The 19,649-nt window shown below is 50.0% G+C and overlaps 17 protein-coding genes across 17 annotated transcripts; 10 read left to right on the top strand and 7 right to left on the bottom strand.

Annotated features, from left to right (window-relative positions):
• Nucleotides 1-15: 15 nt before the first annotated feature.
• Nucleotides 16-531, top strand: NEDG_01188 (uncharacterized protein; the record flags this gene model as incomplete). Its single annotated transcript, XM_067688606.1, has 1 exon — nucleotides 16-531. The coding sequence occupies one exon, from the start codon at nucleotides 16-18 to the stop codon at nucleotides 529-531; it is 516 nt and encodes a 171-aa protein (XP_067543794.1).
• On the bottom strand, nucleotides 526-1,029 carry NEDG_01187 (uncharacterized protein; the record flags this gene model as incomplete). Its single annotated transcript, XM_067688605.1, has 1 exon — nucleotides 526-1,029. The coding sequence occupies one exon, from the start codon at nucleotides 1,027-1,029 to the stop codon at nucleotides 526-528; it is 504 nt and encodes a 167-aa protein (XP_067543793.1).
• Nucleotides 1,030-1,040: 11 nt separating this feature from the next.
• On the top strand, nucleotides 1,041-1,733 carry NEDG_01186 (uncharacterized protein; the record flags this gene model as incomplete). The annotated part of the gene is made up of 1 exon (XM_067688604.1): nucleotides 1,041-1,733. The coding sequence occupies one exon, from the start codon at nucleotides 1,041-1,043 to the stop codon at nucleotides 1,731-1,733; it is 693 nt and encodes a 230-aa protein (XP_067543792.1).
• NEDG_01185 (uncharacterized protein) lies at nucleotides 1,660-2,529 on the bottom strand (the record flags this gene model as incomplete). Its single annotated transcript, XM_067688603.1, has 1 exon — nucleotides 1,660-2,529. One exon carries the CDS (start codon nucleotides 2,527-2,529, stop codon nucleotides 1,660-1,662), a length of 870 nt encoding a protein of 289 aa, XP_067543791.1.
• A 298-nt stretch (nucleotides 2,530-2,827) lies between these two features.
• Nucleotides 2,828-4,447, bottom strand: NEDG_01184 (uncharacterized protein; the record flags this gene model as incomplete). Its single annotated transcript, XM_067688602.1, has 1 exon — nucleotides 2,828-4,447. One exon carries the CDS (start codon nucleotides 4,445-4,447, stop codon nucleotides 2,828-2,830), a length of 1,620 nt encoding a protein of 539 aa, XP_067543790.1.
• An 80-nt stretch (nucleotides 4,448-4,527) lies between these two features.
• NEDG_01183 (leucyl-tRNA synthetase) lies at nucleotides 4,528-7,257 on the top strand (the record flags this gene model as incomplete). Its single annotated transcript, XM_067688601.1, has 1 exon — nucleotides 4,528-7,257. One exon carries the CDS (start codon nucleotides 4,528-4,530, stop codon nucleotides 7,255-7,257), a length of 2,730 nt encoding a protein of 909 aa, XP_067543789.1.
• A 336-nt stretch (nucleotides 7,258-7,593) lies between these two features.
• NEDG_01182 (transcription factor Dp-1) lies at nucleotides 7,594-8,391 on the top strand (the record flags this gene model as incomplete). The annotated part of the gene is made up of 1 exon (XM_067688600.1): nucleotides 7,594-8,391. The coding sequence occupies one exon, from the start codon at nucleotides 7,594-7,596 to the stop codon at nucleotides 8,389-8,391; it is 798 nt and encodes a 265-aa protein (XP_067543788.1).
• A 9-nt stretch (nucleotides 8,392-8,400) lies between these two features.
• On the top strand, nucleotides 8,401-8,709 carry NEDG_01181 (uncharacterized protein; the record flags this gene model as incomplete). The annotated part of the gene is made up of 1 exon (XM_067688599.1): nucleotides 8,401-8,709. One exon carries the CDS (start codon nucleotides 8,401-8,403, stop codon nucleotides 8,707-8,709), a length of 309 nt encoding a protein of 102 aa, XP_067543787.1.
• Nucleotides 8,710-8,768: 59 nt separating this feature from the next.
• Nucleotides 8,769-9,419, top strand: NEDG_01180 (uncharacterized protein; the record flags this gene model as incomplete). Its single annotated transcript, XM_067688598.1, has 1 exon — nucleotides 8,769-9,419. The coding sequence occupies one exon, from the start codon at nucleotides 8,769-8,771 to the stop codon at nucleotides 9,417-9,419; it is 651 nt and encodes a 216-aa protein (XP_067543786.1).
• Nucleotides 9,420-10,242: 823 nt separating this feature from the next.
• On the top strand, nucleotides 10,243-11,661 carry NEDG_01179 (uncharacterized protein; the record flags this gene model as incomplete). The annotated part of the gene is made up of 1 exon (XM_067688597.1): nucleotides 10,243-11,661. The coding sequence occupies one exon, from the start codon at nucleotides 10,243-10,245 to the stop codon at nucleotides 11,659-11,661; it is 1,419 nt and encodes a 472-aa protein (XP_067543785.1).
• A 167-nt stretch (nucleotides 11,662-11,828) lies between these two features.
• On the top strand, nucleotides 11,829-12,602 carry NEDG_01178 (uncharacterized protein; the record flags this gene model as incomplete). The annotated part of the gene is made up of 1 exon (XM_067688596.1): nucleotides 11,829-12,602. One exon carries the CDS (start codon nucleotides 11,829-11,831, stop codon nucleotides 12,600-12,602), a length of 774 nt encoding a protein of 257 aa, XP_067543784.1.
• Nucleotides 12,603-12,730: 128 nt separating this feature from the next.
• NEDG_01177 (transformer-2 protein) lies at nucleotides 12,731-13,558 on the bottom strand (the record flags this gene model as incomplete). The annotated part of the gene is made up of 1 exon (XM_067688595.1): nucleotides 12,731-13,558. One exon carries the CDS (start codon nucleotides 13,556-13,558, stop codon nucleotides 12,731-12,733), a length of 828 nt encoding a protein of 275 aa, XP_067543783.1.
• Nucleotides 13,559-13,586: 28 nt separating this feature from the next.
• Nucleotides 13,587-15,875, bottom strand: NEDG_01176 (uncharacterized protein; the record flags this gene model as incomplete). Its single annotated transcript, XM_067688594.1, has 1 exon — nucleotides 13,587-15,875. The coding sequence occupies one exon, from the start codon at nucleotides 15,873-15,875 to the stop codon at nucleotides 13,587-13,589; it is 2,289 nt and encodes a 762-aa protein (XP_067543782.1).
• Nucleotides 15,876-15,984: 109 nt separating this feature from the next.
• NEDG_01175 (uncharacterized protein) lies at nucleotides 15,985-16,518 on the bottom strand (the record flags this gene model as incomplete). Its single annotated transcript, XM_067688593.1, has 1 exon — nucleotides 15,985-16,518. The coding sequence occupies one exon, from the start codon at nucleotides 16,516-16,518 to the stop codon at nucleotides 15,985-15,987; it is 534 nt and encodes a 177-aa protein (XP_067543781.1).
• A 24-nt stretch (nucleotides 16,519-16,542) lies between these two features.
• On the top strand, nucleotides 16,543-16,770 carry NEDG_01174 (uncharacterized protein; the record flags this gene model as incomplete). The annotated part of the gene is made up of 1 exon (XM_067688592.1): nucleotides 16,543-16,770. One exon carries the CDS (start codon nucleotides 16,543-16,545, stop codon nucleotides 16,768-16,770), a length of 228 nt encoding a protein of 75 aa, XP_067543780.1.
• A 231-nt stretch (nucleotides 16,771-17,001) lies between these two features.
• Nucleotides 17,002-17,601, top strand: NEDG_01173 (V-type H+-transporting ATPase 21kDa proteolipid subunit; the record flags this gene model as incomplete). The annotated part of the gene is made up of 1 exon (XM_067688591.1): nucleotides 17,002-17,601. One exon carries the CDS (start codon nucleotides 17,002-17,004, stop codon nucleotides 17,599-17,601), a length of 600 nt encoding a protein of 199 aa, XP_067543779.1.
• A 509-nt stretch (nucleotides 17,602-18,110) lies between these two features.
• NEDG_01172 (uncharacterized protein) lies at nucleotides 18,111-19,547 on the bottom strand (the record flags this gene model as incomplete). The annotated part of the gene is made up of 1 exon (XM_067688590.1): nucleotides 18,111-19,547. One exon carries the CDS (start codon nucleotides 19,545-19,547, stop codon nucleotides 18,111-18,113), a length of 1,437 nt encoding a protein of 478 aa, XP_067543778.1.
• Nucleotides 19,548-19,649: the final 102 nt, after the last annotated feature.

Here is a 19,649-nt window from a genome sequence, read left to right as displayed (position 1 = left end):
TGTCAAATTTCGCATATGAAGTATCTAGAGCTGGAAGGGATAAACCAAATTGCAGGAGATCTTCTCCGCATTGAAGAAACTGTTAAAGGACTGAACATCCGCCTGGAAGCATACTCCCTGAAAAAGACAAGAAAAGAAAGAAAAGACAGCAAATCATCAAAATACCTGAGCATTGCCTCGATGGTGGCTGCAGCCCTAAATATGACGTTTTTTGAATACGAGATAGACCTGGCCCAGAAGGACATGAAGGTTGTTCCTGAGGTTGAGGCAAAGTCTCTGCTCACCAGCAAAATGTTCACTCTGGGGATAACCAAGGACTACTCTGAGATGGTGCAGTGGGTCGATCGGGTGTTTGAGGGAACAAAAACGGCTACGGGCAAGGACCGCAAAATTCTTCGTTTAAACAAGCCGATTGGGCCGTTTGAGCGGTCTCTGTGGAGCGAGTGCCTGGTTTTTTACGGGCGGGAGATGAAGAGAATCATTTTATTTGTGACTTTGTACCAAAAGAACACCCACTCCCCTAATCTATAGCTTAGAGGCGTGGTGGGTGTCTCTGACCTTCTTAGCTAGGTCGTGTGCGTCCTGGAATCTTCTTTTGTTTTTGATTCTTGGGTTTCCCTGCTCCTGCTTTTTCCTGCCCGTTCTGTCGGTGTGTGTCTTGTTCTTAGCCATAACGTAGTTGATAGGGCGCCTGTCAAGGGTTTGTGTCCCGTCCTCAAGGTCTTCTTCATTGAGGTCTGAGGTCTCGGGTGCTTTGTGTTCTTTGAGGATGTTGGAACCTGCAGGTGCAACGGCGTGTGTCGCTTTGTCAACGAGCTCGATGTAAACGCTAAGCTTGATAAGGAGGGTTTTGACGGGGTGGTTGCTGTCCACCTGCGAGGAGAGGAGCAGGTTGAGGAGGTAGCATCTGAGGAGTCGTTCTTTAAGTGAGGCATTTGGCTTAGCTGTGTCAATAAGAGAAATGGCTTTTTCTATCTCTTCAGCGTTCTTGAAGGGAAGAGACGTCTCCATAGCTGCTAGTGCTGGCATGTAAAATTTTTATGAGAGTCTCAGCTAATGAAGAGATGCTTCTTCTGAAAGTGCCAGAGGAGGTGGAGGGAGAGGTTGAACTAAGAGAGTACACCAGCAAAGGAAGAACGGGAACTGTACTTATTACCAAAAACAAAACTTACCGCGTTGTGTGTCGAGATAACAGCAACACCTTAATGGTTAAAGAGGGGGAGGTGATGCACCGGGTGGTCCTTGAGCTAGAGTGTGCACCGATGAAGTACACCATTGGCGACGTCGTTGCCGCTTTGCCCGAAATACATCTTGAGCATATTGCTGACAAAAGCCACTACTTACCACGGGCCAGGCTTATCTCCCTCTACCCCATGTCAGACCCCGAGTACCTCCAGGCCCTGGTTCAGGGTCGGGGGATACAAAAAACCTTTGATGGGGAGGTATACCTGGCCAAAGCTGACAAAAGCCTGCTTTTAGAAGCTTTGCTTCTAGTTCGAAGTATTGCCGCTTCAATTGAAAGCACCGACACAGAAGACGTATTTAAAGCATTCATTGACATACTCCCAGAAGAGGTATACCCCCTAACCCTGCACTGGAGCACAAACAACCGCTTTTCCATCGACGGTCTTAAAACAGAGATTCTCTCCATTCTGCAGATCACCACCACGAGCCACCCTGCTTTGCTGAGGCAGATTCAGATGTATGGTCTGGGTCCAGGAACAGGTGGATAGGTTCTTGGTAGATGGGGATGGTGATAATATCTGGGCTGTTCAGGTTGTTTTTTGCAACCAGGATAGATAACAGCCCGTTGGTCTTCTCCTTCCATGTATTGACATCGAATTCGATGCCCGCAGGCTCATTGGTCAAGGCAAGAGTCCTAATATAAGGAAAGTTATCGGGTACCCAGGATGTGAGGCTAATGTGGGTGCTGTTCAGTATTAGTGTCTGCAGGGTAGATGGCATGACGTGGGTAAATAAACACCTAGTAAATTGTTCGTTGGGGGAGTAGTGCAGTTCCAGGATGCTTATTGGGTGTTGGACGACACTCATAGCTTGGATGTTTACAGATAGAAAACACCTATCGATTTTTAAATGGGTAAGGTTTGGGAAGAGGGCCAAAAACGGGTCGAGGAGTATAGACTGGCGGTTGCACGTTTCAGTCATGAAAAGGACGAAAATGTGTGGACAGGCCTCGATAGGGCGGAGGGCGTGGGCCCTTATGGCGAGGGAAAGGTCCAGGCCAAAGAGGTGCAGGGCCTTAAAGTTGCTGTATGGGGACATGCAGTGAAGCATAATGGTCAGTTCAGCCGAGTTATTGCCAGGTTTGCCAACTATTCCAGCTGTTTTAGAGACGGAGATGGTGGAAACCTTCTTAGCCTTAGCCTTGGCAAAGAGTCTGGGGTAGTTGGTTATTGTAGTGTTTGGGATGGATAGTTTCAGAGAGTTATTGTTGAGTATGAAAGGTTCTTGTATCTCTGGCATTTTTTCTTTCATGTAAAAGGTATCATAGCCTAGAACGCGTGCCATGAAGACAGCTTGAATAGTGTTCAGCCACTCTGTAGTTTTATTGATAGCACCATCAATCAATGCGTCGCAAAAGCACCAACCACATCCAAGGTTTGTCAATAGGAGGAAACCAAGCACAATCTTCTTTTTACCGTGTAAATCCATAGCTCTCATGCTCTGTGGTTAGTTCGTGATGGTATTCGGGGATGTTAAAAATTTGCATCCAGGTCGGTCATGGTCAGGGTCGGGGTCGGTCGTGTTGCGTTGGGTTGCGTTACGTTGGGTCGTGTTGCGTTGGGTTACGTTGCACAACGCTACCTTATCTTTTGGCAAGTTCGGTGATAATATGTGAGAGATAGGCTCTTTTTTCATGGGAGTTGATGTACTTGGTGCAGAGACAGGTGGAAGCGTGGGTCTGGACAAGGGGGGGTGCAAGAGCTGGGGTAACATCCAGGCCACTCTCCCAAATGTCCCGGCAAACAGCCAGGGTGGTCTCTTTTCTTCGGAGAAGAAGGGTAATGGAGAGAACCAGGGAGTAGACCTCAAAAGAGTCATCAGAGGTTCCAAAGAAGAGAGTTGAGAGAATGCCCCGTTCGCTGTTTTTCTTCCAAATCGTGTAGAGACTCAAAGCCTCGGCAATTAGTGGGGGAGTGCATCGCTCTGCAGTTTCTTCTTCCACTTCTTTCGGGTGTCTTTCAAGGGCCGATAGGGTGCTCCTCAGAATGACCAGGAGGGTGGTCGTGCTTATCAGTGAGGGGGGATACTGCATAATAACGCGGCCGGAGAGGTACGACATGTGGGAGTAGCTGTTTATCTCCACAAGCATGGAAAAGGTGTTCTTAATCTTCAGGACCTTATCAATGTCTAAGCGAGAAATAACGGTAGAAACCTCAAGCAAGCGTTCAGTCCAGGTGGCAGTGCTGTGGGTGTTGAGGGCTCGAATGGCCAGGGTCATCACCTGAGAGGAGAGGCGGAGGATTCTTAGGGACGGGAGAGCGCCTGCAAAGACTTCCTTGTAGATAGACCAGCCTTTTTCGTACTCTCTGAACTTGACGCAGAGGTCAATCATTGCCTCGGCTGCGCCTTCCGTGTCTTTGCTCCCAGACCACTGCTTGAGCGAGGTGGTCCAGTGGTAGGCTCTGTACTCCTGGTTGAACCACCGGCGGAGCGCGTAGTAGAGAGCCTCCCTCTCTTGCGGGGAGAGGTGCTCGATTCTTATGGCTGAAGGGTTTTTCAGCGCTTCTACCCACCTACTTTCCTCTTCGGGCAGCTTATCAGCCACTTCGGTTAGTTTCAGGCACGCCTGTAGCTGGGCCAGGATGGTTTTCGGCGCCCTCTCTCTGAGGCACAGCGAAGAAAGAAGAGCTAGCTGGTAGGTCGGAATGGTGTGGCATCTTTTCATGTCGTAGATGGTGAAGAACCTCTCATACTCTTTTCTCATGTACAGAACCATAAGCATGGAGTAGAGACACTCGCTGCTTTCAAGCACGTTGCATCTCTGGAGAAGGTTTTGGAAGACCCGGAAAGAAAGAGACTCAACGTCTTGCTCGCAGTAGACGTCTGTGTAGGTATAGTCCATCTCAGGGCCCTCTTTGTCCCGCCCTGAGAGCTCTTCAAGGACCGAGCACTCAAACAGGCAAATCAGAGGGAAGGTTTCAGTGGTGAGTGAAGAGTCGCCGTGATGGACCACGCAGTACAAGGCATTAGAGTAGAAGAGAAGGTGTGCCTCTACCTTTTGCGTTGTGGGACAGCTTGGTACGCTGCAGCTGTGAAAGAGATATTTTAGGCTTTTTATCTGCTCAAAAGGTGTTGGCATCTGAGACTTGGAAGGAAGAGGGGGGGTGGAAGGGCGAATGCGGGGTAGAGCTACTGTCGATAGTGTGCTGGTGTATGAACCATCTCCTCCCCCGAGAAGCGTCTGCCTATTATCCTCTTGCATTTTATAAATAAGATTCCCGCCTATAAGTACTTTGTAGCAGAGTGTTTGTCCTAATAGGGAACGGGTTTTATCAAAAGCACATGTCAAAAAAGGCGCCAAATGGATGGGGCAATGGGTGGGTCTTTAGGGGCGCCCTTCTTTGCGCGCCTAAGACGGGGACAAGGACAGGGACAGGGACAGGGACAGGGACAGACCCTACAAAGCTTCCGCTAATAAAATATTTCATGTCAATTAAAACCAACGACAAGCGAGATGAGCTGGTGGACATAGAAGAAAGTATGCAGAAGATGTGGAAGGACCACAAAACAGACGAGATAAACAGCAGCCCGGGAAGCAAAAAGTACTTTGTAACTTTTCCGTACGCCTACATGAACGGAAAGCTGCACCTTGGGCACATGTTTAGCTTTAGCAAGGCCGATTTTTCTGCGCGGTTTAAGAGACTCTCAGGGTACACCTCGCTCTTTCCGTACGCCTTCCATTGCACCGGGATGCCAATTAAAGCGGCCGCTGACAAGCTCAAAGACGAGCTGGCGGGGGTGCGTGCCACGGGACAGAAAGACATTATGCTAGCGATGGGCATGGGCGAGGCAGAGGTGCCAAAGTTTACCGATGCCTCGCACTGGCTGCGGCACTTCCCGCAAGAGGCACAGAAAACGCTTAAGCGTTTTGGAGCGCCTGTTGATTGGCGAAGGTGCTTCATCACCACGGATGAAAACTTTTTCTACGACTCCTTCGTTCAGTGGCAGTTTCAGAAGCTCCGGGCCCAGGGCAGGGTTACTTTTGGGAAGAGACACACGATCTTCTGCCCGAAGGACCAGCAGCCGTGCATGGACCACGACAGACAGTCTGGGGAGGGGGTGCTTCCGCTTGAGTACAAGCTGGTGCCCATACCCATAGACCTGGGCGGGGAGGAGGTCTTTCTACTCACCACTGCAAAGCCGGGGAGAGGACTGGGCCCGTTCAAGTGCCTTGTTGGCCGGGAGACACAGTACAAGCTAGTGACTCTTAACGGGCAGAAGGTCCTAACGGCAGACGCGGCCCTGGCCAACCTATCTGCCCAGCTCAACCAAGTGGCCGTCTCAGAGACGGCTTTTAAGGGGGCAGAGTTGGAGAAGAAGACCATTGTCCACCAAAACCAGAGCATTTCCATCGAGTGCGTGGCCATAGACACACTCCCAGCCACCAAGATCCTTCTTACGGGCGCTGAGGGGGAGTCTCCCCTCCCAGATGCCATTCCTTACTTTGAGCCGTCGTCTGCCGTTATCAGTAGATCGGGTGCCGAGTGCATTGTGGCCCTGGTTGACCAGTGGCACATCAACTATGGGGAGGAAACGTGGAGGAAGCAGGCGCAGGAGTGTGTTAACAGCATGGATCTAGCCGAGGACACCAAGGAAGCGCTGAATTCGGGGCTGGCCTGGCTGTCCAAGTGGGCGTGCAGCCGGAGCTATGGGCTGGGAACAAGGGTGCCGTGGGACCCGGCCTATGTCATTGACTCACTCAGCGACTCAACCATCTACATGGCGTTTTATACGGTGCAGCGGTTTCTCTCGGAGGACATGTACGGGGAGAAGCCTCTCCTTCCGAAAGAGGAGGTTGACTTTTCTTTCTGGGAGGCCATCTTTGGGGAGGAAGATGCCTATGAAGCAGGCCTCAAAGGCAAAACGCCAGGCACTGCCGAGGCTATCACCAAAATGAGGGAGGAGTTTAGGTACTTCTACCCGGTGGACATGCGGGTTTCCGGGAAGGATTTAACCAACAACCACCTGCTCTTCTTTATCTACAACCATGTTTCCTTATTTGGAAGAGAGTTTTGGCCAGCAAATATTTTCACTAACGGTCATATTATGCTGGACAATCAAAAAATGAGCAAAAGCACTGGAAACTTCCTCACGGGAGACGAAGCCATTGAGATCTTTGGGGCAGATGCAGTGCGCCTAACCCTGGCTAGCTGCGGGGACACCAACCAAGACTCCAACTTTTCACAGCAAACCTGCAATGCGGCGGTGCTCCGCATCCACAAGCTGGTTAAAACGTTCAGGAGCATCACTTCCAAGCACCCGGCCAGCGACTATGCCACCTTCCTTAGCGGCCTGGAAAAAGAGCTCAGAGCTTCTCTTTCACCAGGCTTCTCCGAGGACACCCTGTTTTTCAACAAGGTGCATGTGCTGAAAAACGCAGCGATTGCAGCGTACAACAAGCTATTCTACCGGGAGGCGGTTCTTCACAGCTTCTACTCTTTGGAGACGCTGATTGAGCAATACTCTGCCACCAAGAGCCCCAACCCCGAGCTGATGCTTTATGCCTGGTCCCTCTTTTTAGCGATAAACCACCCCATTATCCCGCACTCAACGGAGTATGCAGCCCAGCAAGTGCTTTCCAGGGCAGGCCCAGTCTTCACCCAGGCAGAGGTCCTTAGATACAGCTCCCTGGACCAGGGCATAGTCCTTCTAGGCGAGTGGATTGAGAGAGTTACCACGCACACCAAAAAAGCCCTGCATAAGCTGAGACAGAAGAAGACCAAAGTAGAAACCGTTACTCTTATCTTCCTTAATGAACTACTTCCCTGGCACAACCGAGCGAATGAGCTATCTAAAGAAGAAATTAAAAAAGAAGACTGGTCCGTTTACAAGGTATCACTCCCCACAGTTCTTCAGTACGTTTCATGCAACGCATCTATTCTCCCCAATCGAATTGCAGCACTTGAGACTATCTCTGAGAAGTTGTCTTCACAGTTTGAGGTTACTTCAAAAGTTATCATTGAAGAGTCTGCTGTTGGTGGCCTAGACCTACCCGTGGTAAAGTGTGGATAAGGCCCACTCCTACCTCATGGCCCCTAGCCAAAATAAACGACTAAACGAGATTCAGGTTGGTTTTTAGCACCTTGCCACAGTACTTAGCATACTACCGTACCACAGCACTGTACCACAGACCATACCACAGCACAGTACCACAGACCATACCCTACCACAGATCCTACCCTACCATACTACCGTACCACAGCACTGTACCACAGACCATACCACAGCACAGTACCACAGATCCTACCCTACCATACTACCGTACACAGCACAGTACCACAGTACCACAGACCCTACCCTACCCTACCATACTACCGTACCATAAATACCCGAAATTATAATTAAAATATGAACTACTGCCCAAAGAAAGAGAGGAGGGGGCTTAAGGCTTTCAGTGCAATGATACTTTCTATTCTCCAGAAAGAAAGAGCCATGGACTATACAAGAGTCTCTGATGTAATTATTGCCATGACAGGTAACACTGGAGAGGATAAAAACATCAAACGACGTATTTATGATGCTCTTAATGTCATGTGTGCCGTAGATATCGTCAGAAAAGACAAAAAAATGGTCTATCTCATCGACAACACCCTCTGTGAGTGTGCAAGTGAGATAGATAAGAGACTCCTCTCTCTGGGACATGCCACCACTAGCACATCTAAGCTCCGTGAGCGTATCGAAGAAAAAGAAAGACACTTGGAGGACGTTCTCAGGCGCAAAGATCTTCTCCTCCAGCTTATTGAAAGGAACAAAGAAAAAGAAGAGACCGAAGACAAAGAAAAGCTTCACTTTCCCTTCATTATCATCAGCACAGGAAAGAAGTCAAGGATAGATTGCGAGACAAACGACAAGCGATCGTACTTTAAGTTTATTTTTGCTAACGAGTATAAGATATACGAAGACGTCCAAATCCTCAAAGAAATCTTCAAAGACGTTCCACACACCCAAGAAAACTACACCAATGCCCTGATGGACTCAGTACTTCCAGAAACACCACTGCTCAACACCCTTCCAGACGCCTACCCCACCCCCAACGACTGGCTGAGCAAGCTACCACAGCTTGAAGACAAACAGGCTCCAAGCAACTCCAACTACATCTTCACGGAAGAGGACGACTGGCTGAATATTTATAATTTCCTAAGCTAGTTTTCTTTTATGCTCCGGTACAAGGTGGTTGGCATCCTTGACATTGGACAGCCTCTTCTAACGTACGATGAAAGCAAGGTTCCATCGATTCTTAAAGCGGTGGTAAAGACAGAGAAAGGTCTCCAAATAGTCTACCTGGAGGTGGACCAGGCCCCTTTTGGGAAAGGCACCGTCTTTGTAGCCACGGAGGGAGCCATTATTAAAATGAGCCAGGCAAGGGTTGAAAAGCGCGGGGAGTATGGGGCCGACCGGGGCATGATCAAAGACCTGCTACAAAAAGCAAAAACAAAGAGAGATAGGAGCTCTTCTAAAACCTGATATCTTCTTCTGAGACACGTCTCAATGTTATTTATTTAAGGAGAGATAGTAATAAAGCTATGCACTATTTAAAGGTACTTGTGCTTGTGCTCGGGGTAGCACACTCGGTGATGTACACAGACGATTGCTTCTGCCTCGATGGACAAAGCAAGGGGGTTAAGTTGGTGAAAAGAGGTGCTGACATGATGGGAAGTGCCCAGCTTAGTGGGCAGATACTAACGGGGGTGGTAAGTGGCGGTATGCAAGGGGTCATGCAGGGAAGCATGCAATGTGCCTGTGCCCCCCAAGTATATCCCGTCATGACGCAAAAGAGAATCAAAGCCCCCGTCCTGGTGGAAAGCGCTCCCAAGCAGCAAGTGCTTGTCAAAAGAGCTCCAATGGTTACTTCGGTGCAGCAAGTCGTTCCTGAGGTGCACCAAGTGGTTATTGCTGAAGTGCAGCAGCCAGCACAGACAGTCTACCAGGCAGCCTCCTCACAAGGGTCCCAGGCAGGCTACCAGGCAGGCTACCAGTCAGGTTACCAGGCAGGTGGTGGGTCAGGTATGTCCCAATCGGGGCAACAGTCTTCCGGGGCTACCTACCAAGTGGTGCAACCGGTCCAGATGCAACAGCAGCAGGTGCAGCATGTCGTTCAGGTGCAACCGGTCCAGCAACAGGTAGTTCAGGTGCAACCGGTCCAGATGCAACAGCCACAGCAGCAGGTAGTTTAGGTGCAGCCGGTACAACAGGCACAGCAACAGCCACAGCAGCAAATGGTCCAGGTGGAAGAGGTACAGATGGTTCAGGTACAGCCACAGCCACAGCAGCAACAGCAACAGGTACAGCAACAACAACAGGTGCAGCATGTCGTTCAGGTGCAACCGGTCCAGCAGCAGGTCCAGCAACAGGTGGAAGAGGTACAGATGGTTCAGGTACAGCCACAGCAGCAACAGCAGGTACAGCAAGTAGTCCAGGTGCAACCGGTACAGCCACAGCAGCAACAGATGGTCCAGATGCAACCGGTACAGGTACAACCAGTCCAGATACAACCAGTCCAGGTGCAGCCACAGATGGTCCAGGTACAACCGGTACAGCAACAGCCACAGCAGATGGCACAGGTACAGTCTGTGCAAATGATGCAACCAATGATTCAGATGGGCCAGAGGCTTCAAAGCTCTGGTTCGGGTGGGCAGGGCCTAGACCTGGCCTCTTCTCTTCTCTCACTAGGAGACCTGGGATCTTCGTACGGTCTTGTGTCGTCTGGTTCGGGGGGTAGCATTGAGTGTGCATGTCCTCCAATTATATCGCTCTATGACTATGACCGGCCCGTGGACAAGTCGTGCCGAATGGGTGGCGGAGGAATGGCCTTCGCTAGCGCGTGCCTGGAAAAGCTAAGAGCTGCCCAATCATCAGCAAACAGTCAGCAAATTGTTGGTGGGGGCTCTTTGAATGGGTGTTTAGATGCAGTGGGTAGATCTAGCCTTTACGATACGCTGGGTCTTTCTTCGCTTATTTGTATCTGCTAAATAAAGACGCATTGTAAAATCTTTCTTTATGACACACGAGTCCACAGCTCGTGACTATACAGCAGGTGGCTGCTTTGCACACTGCTCCACCACGTATGCCGCCCTTATGGACTTCTTTAGAGAAGCAGATGCCAGAGGTCAAACAATCCAGCCTAGCATCGATACAGAGCACCCCGCAAGTTTCGAAAGTCCCGAAAACCCCGAAAATCTCGCAAACCCTGGGCCAAGCGAAACATGGAGGACTGTTTTAGAGTATCCTTCTAATCGGGTGTATCGGGCTAGTGCAACAGATGTTGGAGACTGGGAATGCGAAAAAACCGTTTCAAAATCTTTTTTAATCAATTACTGCTTCCAACGTAACGGAACGGTGCAATTAATTAAGCTTCCCACGGGTATATTAGTGGTTGGAGATTTTTTTTGCACCCTTCCAGTTGAAATCACCACAGAGAGGATAAGGATAGGGAAAGGGGTGGAAAGGAGCACCCAGCCTATCTACAGCACCGGCCCAGCAACGGCTGTGCTGGTAACCGAAACCAAAGTCTTTGAGGTGGGTCTAAAGGTAGGACCTAAACCTACCCCTACCCCTAAACCCGAACACCCGTTCCTTCATCTAAAAAACCTACTGGCCGAGACGCTTCTTGGTGCCGTGTCCACAGACAAAGTGTTTGTCTCTTTTAGTGGAGGCATTGACTCTTTCCTCTGTGCGACACTCCTCTGCGCCTCCCTGAAGGACAAGCAAACAGTGTACCTGATCAACACGTCATTCTCTAACACAGATACCTTTGCCAGTAAGGATCGAGATACTTCGTACTACGCCTACAACTACCTCCAAAGACTAGCCACCAAGGTAGCACTGGTGGAGAATAACATAACCAGGGCCGAGGTCTTAAAGCATGCGGAGAGGATCCTTCCTCTCTGCAAAGGAACCACCATGGACTTTAACTTGGCAGCCATCCACTACTTCACTGCCAAATGTGTCCATGACCTGGGAGGCAGGACCGTTGTTACGGGCTCGGGCGGGGACGAGCTATTCCTTGGATACTCCAGGCACAGGGACCCACACGCAGACCTGCCTGCCATGGTTCGTGAGGAGATAGGCACACTTTGCCAAACGAACCTCCACCGAGACGCCCGCTCAGCCATGCTCTGGGACGTCCACCCCTTCTCCCCCTTTTTTACGCGGGAGATAGCCGACCTGGCCCTTTCAGCGGCTCTACCTGAAAATGTCCAAAAGCTTCTTCTCGTTCAAATCCTCCAAAGCATCCACGGGAGCAGTCTAGCTGTTCCCCACAAGCTAGCAGGCCAGTTTGGCACGGGCATCTCCAAGGTCATCCGCAGCCTTCACTGCCGAGGAAGCATCCGCTGCCGAAACAACGAGTGCCACAGTCTTGAATGTGGGGGCGTGGACGACCTAGGTGTTTTGAGTGCCCACACCCCCAGACTGTGACACGCCCGCCCACCCCGAACCATGTTTCAAACCCGAAACAACAGACAACATTACACCAGAGCGCACCGCTTTCCTCAGAAATATCTTACACGCCCCCGCCAGCCATTGGTGCATTGTGATACACCGTCCAGGAACAAAGTATTTAACAGAGAAGGCATAGTTTAACAATGAGCAAATACCACGCACAGGGAAGACTGCTTTTGGGCGCCTCAGCATTTATTCTACTAATAAGGAGCACCACAGCCTCCGGGTTGTTGGGTGGAGGAGCTCTAGGGGGATCAGTTATGGGCGGTGCGGGACAGGCAGGTGGCATGTGCTCTCCAGGGTACACCCAGGAGGGAGCAGGCAGCCTTGGAGGCATGAGCATTGGGGGCGCTGGAGGAATTCGCGGCAACTTCAACTTTAACACGCCAAGCGTCTGTATTAAGCCTCTGCAGCAGCCACACCAGACCCCAGAGGCCGTTGAGGCCGCCAGGAACCCAGCCTTCAGGAAAGCTGCCAATCTAATTGCGATGAGGTCACTCTCAAGCCTCCAGAACGCCGACTGCAACCAAAACGCTGTCAACGTCAAGTCCCAGGTCTGCTGGCTCCTGAAGCACTTCTCCAAAAAGTCTGCAGAGCCCCAGGTAGTCATTGGCTCCACCAAAAACGCCCTTACCGTTATGAACAAGGACCAGCCTGACGCCCTCCTGGTCGTTGAGGTCCTTGGGAAGCCAACGCCCCAAAAGAAGGACGACCCGGCCACCCAGGACCTGGTTAAGAAGTTCACCAGAAAAACCGTTATTAACAGTTACGACGACATCCTTAAGAAAGATAAGGATCCAAAGAAGAAGAACGCCGACTGTGCTAAGTGTCTTGAATCCCTTAAAACAAATATCTCTTCAGATAGTGAATGTGACTGTCAAAACAACCTTTCCTTTAGCATGGGAGACTTCCAGTAACCCAGGACCGTATTTCTTGATAAACCCAATGCGCAGGATGGTTATATTTGAAGTGCTGTGCACTTTTTTCAATACATAATAAAGAGCCCTGACAGCAGCAGATAAATCTTTCTCTCACTCCGGTTTATTCACTGAACCATGTTCTGCTTATTGCGTACCTCGTTATCTTCGGGTGTTTCCTCTTTCTTGTGTCCGTTGGGAGTAATGGAGTATTCGACTCGTATTGGCGTTCCATTGCACAGCTGTCCAGTGAGCTTATCTTTGGCCTTGGTGGCACTTTCTACCGTAGCAAAGTATATGAAGGCAAAGCCTCGACTGAAGCCGGTGTGTTTGTCCAGCACCAGCTCAATCTTGGTAAATTCAGCCTCTCCTGCAAGCACTTCAATGAGCCACGCAGATAGTTCTTCTTCCTGCAGCTTAATATCTAGGCCAAAGAGGCCCAGAACGTTAACGGGTGTTTGGTCACCAGGGTAAGGTCTTCTTTTTCGGTACGGTGCTGGCCTCTGCATTCTGTAGTCTTCGGGGTAGGGGGCGTACCTTTCCTGTCTTTGTGGTCTTCTGTCGTATGACCAGTCAGGGTATGGGTGTTGTCTTGGCAAAAGCGGGTGGTCGTCTCTGTAAACGGGGTATCCTCTGGGCCCGTCGTACAGGGGGTAGGGTGGTCTGCTGTATGGTCTTGAGTCTCTCATGTCTCTGGGATCTCGCATGTCTCTGGGATCTCTCATGTCTCTGGGATCTCGCATGTCTCTGGGATCTCTTAGATCTCTTAGATCTCTCATGTCTCTGGGGTATGGAGATCTTCCGTATGGGCGGTAGAGTGCCTCTTCTGGATGCGGGAGTCTTCCAAACTGTCTGTAGGGTCTTCTTCTGTTTCTGTTCTGGTTTGGGTCCTTGGGGATTCGCTTTTCGTCGCTTTTCTCTGGGAACTCGTTCTTCTGCGGCTCTTCCTGGTTCATCTCTGAATAAAAAAATAGAAAATAAAAGCTACTCCTGGGTTCGGGCCAGTTCATTGATTCTTTCCGCGATTGGGTGGTTCTGGGGGAGGCTGGCCAGTGTGGAGGTGTAGTTGGTGAAGTGTTGGATGGTAGATGGTGTTTTTAGGAGGGGAAGGATGGTGGTTGCTATTTTGCCGAAGAGGAGGGCGTCTGCAGACAGCAAAGAGTTGACAGCTCCCTCGCAAATAGATCGGGCCAAAAAGCCGTTGGACCCTTTAATTAGTCTTTGAAGAAGGACCGAGACTGCATGAACAATCGAGTCTTCTATTGGAAGGGTTTCTAGGAAGTGTACATACTTCCGAAACAGCAGGCTAAGGGCTCTAGAGGGGCGGTGGGCGAGAAAGGAGGGAAGGAGCGACGAGAAGATAAAGATTGAGATTCTTCTGGACTTATCAATGGCTAGTTTTAGGGTTAGTGATAGCAAAGTTTTTCTTTCTTCGGGTAACAGTTTAAGCCGCCGTTTAGTAAGCTTTGAGACAATCCCAGGGTATGGGTTGGTCTTAGCCACTGAGGCTGGGAGGGTTTTAAGCAAGTCTTTGCCTGCCGCGTATTCCAAGTAGAGAAGAAACAGCGCATCGAGCCGCGCAAAGGACCCAACGTCTCCGAGGTATGCATCTTGTTTGTAGCACTCCAGGCTGGCGAAAAGGGCTTTTTTAGCAACGCTGCCATCTTTTTTGCAGAGTGCACCAATCAGGTACTGGGCTGACAGGTAGACTGGGCTGGTTGGCGGGGGAAGGATTGGTCTTTTGGCTTTGGCTGTAAGGAACGCCTGTGCCAGAAGAACGCCTGGCGATTTTAAGGCTGTTTTTAGCTCTTTTTCCAGCTCTGGGTGTGCTTTTTGCTGGTGGATCGTTTTGATAGCTGATCTGATAAAGATGTTCTTTTTCAGGGCAAAGATAATGAGTGTCTTGGTGGTTGGGGAGGACGGAAGCATTCTGCACAGTTTCAGAGCCAGGCGGAGGCTTTCCTTGTCGAGAGGTACCAGGAGAGAGATGTTTTTGACGCTTAGTTGCTCAACAAGGGCCTGGGCCCGTGCCTGTGTTCCTGGGCTGGGTGCCTGTGTCCCTGCCCCTGACCGCTCTGCTAGAACCATGCGCATTGAAGCCACTCGGTTGAAAGGCTCTGTGCTGCAGGTCCACGGCTGCCGGGTAAGCCTCCAAAGAAAGACTCCCAGCTTGATTCGGCTCGGAGCACCTTCTGAGATAAGCAGCAGCGAATACTTCTGCAAAAGCTTTGGGCTAATTCGGCAAAGACCTACCAGCTTTTGGATTGGCGGCTGTGGCAGTGCTGCGGCATCCATGATTTCTAGGCTGTGCTTGTTCGGGTTATGTCCTGAATACTCTATCAGCAGCCCCATAGCTGCTTTTTTGATGCTTCCTGATTTGGAAAAAAGCGCCATAGCTGCCAAATAAGGAAAGTGTCTCTGAACGCCACACTTGGTTAGTGCCCAGCATACCACCTGGACCCCATTCAGCACCCTCTCGTCCGATGACTTGGTAATGTATCCTTTAACCACCCGAAGCACCCTGTCTAGCTCAAGCCCCGCAAATCCCGAACTATCGGCACCCCGAACCTTCGAACTATCGGCACCCCGAACTCCCGAAAAACCCCGAACCTTCGAAAAACCCGAAAAACCCGAAAACCCGCGGTACAGATAAACACCAACCAGCGCCAGCATCCCCGGGGCCCAAATCGGGTTAACCACCACATTCTGAACATCTTTTTCAAGAGCCTCAACCGTCCTAAGCACCAGCCCCGGCCCACACCCACTATCTAAAAGGCTATTGATTGCCTCCATCTTCACAGCACTATTCGGGTGACCAATCAAAGAGACAAGCCCGTTGTAGCACGGACTGTCTTTGCCCCGAAGCAGAATATCTGCCCTGTAAAACGCCGCCATACCCAAGGCCCTGGTGTAGGAAGACACATCCAGCCCCAGAACAAAGGAAATAGACCGGCTGTCTACAACCCCCCCTTTTCTCATACTCTGTGCCAGTGCGCACAACACAAGGGGAAGCCCCAATGCGTGCCCCAAAAGCTGCACAGACTCTTTGGACAGCGTGTGCGCGCTCTTTACCTCTGCCCCCTTCACTGTCAGCGCCCCCCTACTAAACTTTGAGTGCATTCCACCAAGTACTTCATCAATGCACCCCACCGGGAAGTGCTCGTTCAGTCTCTTTCCCTGCTCAATAACCCGGGCAAAGGTTTCTTCTGTCATAGTCGCTGAAAACGGACGGTTCAGCACCACAAGTACACTCTCAAGAAAGGCTTCTTCCATGATCGGCTAATAAAAAGTATTTTTGAGCTTGGTCACTGAAGCACTGAAGCACTGAAGCACTGAAAGGTTCGTATTTCGTACCGGGGGTCTTTGGGCTGCTAGGGCCTGTTTATTGGATAAATATGTCGGTGTTAAGAACCTGAATGGTCTGAACCATTTTTCTAACGGCCTCCTCCTGCTTCTCGTTCTTGGTCTCCCTGAACACGCTGGTTACAATGTCTGAGAGGGTATATTTCGTCACCCCAATAGTTATCTGAATGCTCCTGACAACCCCGTCGTTCCGCGACACCCGCGCCTCTAGCTCTGCACACATCCAGTTAAGCCCCTCAGCGGTCTTTTCCACCAGCTCTGGGTGAATGGTGCTTTTGTACTTGGCTAGAAAGGCGCCGATGCCCTCCTTGAACGAGGCACAGGTATACTTAAGCGAGACAATCTGCGGGTCTACGATATCGTTCATGCTTAAAATATCCTCAATGTGAAGATCTACCTCCTGGATTGGCTGCATAAGGTCAATAATCATGAAGTTGTCGGTTTCATCGTCACCTGCAAACATGTACTGATAGTTCTGTGCTGCCATCATATGCGAAATGTTCTTGTATCCCTCGGGCACTGCTATGTCTATGCTATCCTCGTAGAGCAACATATTTATTTTTTTGTCTTTGGCTTTATGGACGAGTGCAAAGAACTCTTCAGAGCCCTTCTTGCTGCACCGTCTGAGTTCTCTGTCGCCATTGACCAGCTAAGGGAAAAGCTGTGCCTTAAAGAGAAAGAAATCAAAGAATCAACCCTGGGAATTACCCCGGAAGAGGCCTCTGAAATGATTGGTGTGCTTGAAAGAAAACTTACTTGTCTAATAAACTGGGAGAAGCTATTCCCAGCCACAAGCCAATCCTAGCATCATCTAAGCCACCAATCACCACCCACCCCTTAAATGACCAGGTATAAAGGAGCCATCAAACTAACCTACATGGATAAATGTACAGTTAAGAAAGCAGTTGCTCTAGTTCTCACTCTCGCCGTGGGCTTCGGCGGGGGTCTAGGTTTTGGGTATTGGTACTGGGGCAAGAAATAAAGCTAGCCCGCAACCCTTATTCAGTAAAAAATAAAGAAAGTTTTCTTTTTTAATATGGCGGAAGAGTACGAGCGGTCCTTTCTCCAGAAAATAACCAGAACAGAGGTGGCCCTTCTGGCCAGCCTCGTTCTCATTGGCCCGTTCTATCGGGCCTTTTCTCACGTTCTTACCATTAGCCCACTCACACCTGCTTTTGTTGGGCTGTTTGCTCCAGTAGTTCTTAACACTCTTGGAACCACCATTGGAACGGCCGTTATTGGCAAGTCTATTTCAGGAGCAGCCGTTAAGAATCCAGGGATTATGATGAAGAGTCTTGTTGGGATAGTTATTTGCGAAGCAAATCTTATCTTTAGTCTCCTCTCTTTTTCCATCCTCAAGGACAAAGCGATCACCATTGACATAACTGGTGGTGTGGGGAAGAGGCAAGTTCTTGATTCGTGGACGATTCTAGCCAGTGGCTTGGTTTGTGGGCTGTGTGGAATGATTTCTTCTCTTGGAAGCTCCGTGGTCAATGCAGCCTCCTCAATTGCGATTGCCGGGAATTCCAGGCTTTTCTCCAAGCTAGTTACCCTGCAGCTAATTATTTCGGGTGTTGGCGTCCTTGGCTTGGTCATCTCGCTTATTATCCTGCGTCTATACTCTGATAGTGAGTAGTGGGGCTGTGTTCGGGGTCTGTGGATGGTGCAAGATGTTAACATAAAAAGAGCTCTGGAGTAAGCCTCATTCTGTTAGAGTAGATCGATACTCTGGCAGCATTACTATCTAAATGGCGAAATGGCATAGATGCCTACCTTTACGTTTGTATTCCTACCACGTGCCCGAGGACTTTCCTCAGAGGTATCTCCGGAGCTGCCCTCCAGAGCCATTTCTAGGGCATGCAAATTTTTCACAATAAATATTGTCTTTGTCTGGTCTCTGTCCGGGTCTGGGTCAGGTCTCCGTCCGGGTCTCTGTCCGAGACAGTACACCACCTACCTAGTATACTGATGCGCGCCTAGTGCTAGAGGTACAAACTTGAAAACCCGAACTAACCCGAAAACGGTTTTATTGATGTGTGGTGTGGTGGTATGGTGGTGTGGTGGTATGGTATGGTGTGGTATGGTGTGGTATGGTGGTGTGGTGTGGTGGTGTGGTGCATTGATAGTTCCAGCCGAACGCTCAGCTCAGATAAAGAGTTTTTCCTCTTCGTTGGAGCTGGTAAGAAGTGCCTTATCTTTTTGGACCTTTTCAGCCTTTATCAGAAGCAACAGACCTAGCACACCTCCCAGGAAGCAGGCAAGCATTCCAGCAATAAAGACCTTGCTCCCAATAACCTCATGCATGTGGCGGTACTCAAAAAGAAGCACACATGACATTAGCCAGTTGGCTAGAGGCCCCAGACCTGAAGCAAAGGAGATGTACATCTGATTGGTTAAAATCATTGACGGAAGCATCCACGGGAGACTTGCCAGGCCCATAGAGAAGAGAGCAACGTACAGCCCTGCACACCACTCTCCCAGCTGCTTCATTCCAAGCACCAGTGGCACATAGGCAAGACCTGCACCAAAGGAGGAGGTAAGCACCGTGTACTTGAAAAGTGCTGGGTTTATCCGCATTATAATCATTAGAAGGACCGAGCCAAGCCCTCCAGCGCAGTTAAAGAAGACCTTTGACCATTTTGTAGCTGCCTCTGCTGGACCTCCAAAGATAAGGTCGCTCTCTGAGAGAATCGGGTTGATTCCTGACACCTGCTGGATCACGTGAATCCCCAAGCATGCAAGAATGATGAGGGCCACTTCTTGGTGCTCAGTGTTGCTTTGAGCTGGCTGAGCCGTTCTAAGAGGTCTGTCGGTAGATAGTGAACCTGTAGCCCTCATTTCCATTTCTGGAAGTTCGTTGGAATCAATCGACTCCACAGAAACAGGTTTTGGTTCGGGTATGGCCTTTACAAAAAAGAAAGACAGCCCTGCTGAAACCAGGCTTATTACCGTAATGATCCCAAAGATCCAGGTGTTATGTTCTTCTCCAAGCATCCCCACCAGCTGCCCCGAGCTAAACACCCCAATGGTGATCATCAGCCCGTGGAAGACGCCGACCAGGTTGCCCCGGTCCTTGCCGAGGATGGCTGCATAGTAGGCATTGCAAAGACTGCAAAGAATCCCAACCCCCAGGCCAATAACCACCCGAGCACCAATTAGCACCAGCTTGCTGCCAGTAAGGACTGATAGGGTATTGCCACCAGCCATAAGCAGAGCACTGGCTACAAACAGTGGCTTAAACCAGGGATAGGCTGACTTTTTAAACGCTCCAGCTATAAAGAGGGCCAGAGAGAAGAGGAGCGCCCCAAAGAACAGCCCACAGACGATATACTTCCACGCTGCCGTTTCAGCTAGCTTGACAATTTCTCCGCTATGGCCTGCTCCAATGGAGGAGGGCTGAGCTATTACTCCATTAACCACCTTCCTTGAAGCAAAGATCCCAATGGTTATTATGTTCATCCCGAAAAGAAACGGAAGCAGGAGCAGTCCTCCCGTGGCCAGCATGTCTTTCACGGACACTGGTCCTATGTTTCGCCGGTTGTTCTTGGTTAGTGACACATTGGATGCTTTTGTCTCATTCATGAATAACTTCTAAATTTTTTGTATTTATTTAGGGGCTTGTCTTCGGGGTTGTCCGTTTTGGGTTGGGTTTGGACGAAAGGGGAAGTTTTGAGCTAAAATTTT

The sequence above is a fragment of the Nematocida displodere genome, assembly GCF_001642395.1.
Source record: "Nematocida displodere strain JUm2807 chromosome Unknown 3, whole genome shotgun sequence".
NCBI classification, from domain to species: domain Eukaryota; kingdom Fungi; phylum Microsporidia; genus Nematocida; species Nematocida displodere.
The sequence above is the reverse complement of the archived record's forward strand: the minus strand, read 5'-3'. Positions and strand labels throughout refer to the sequence as shown.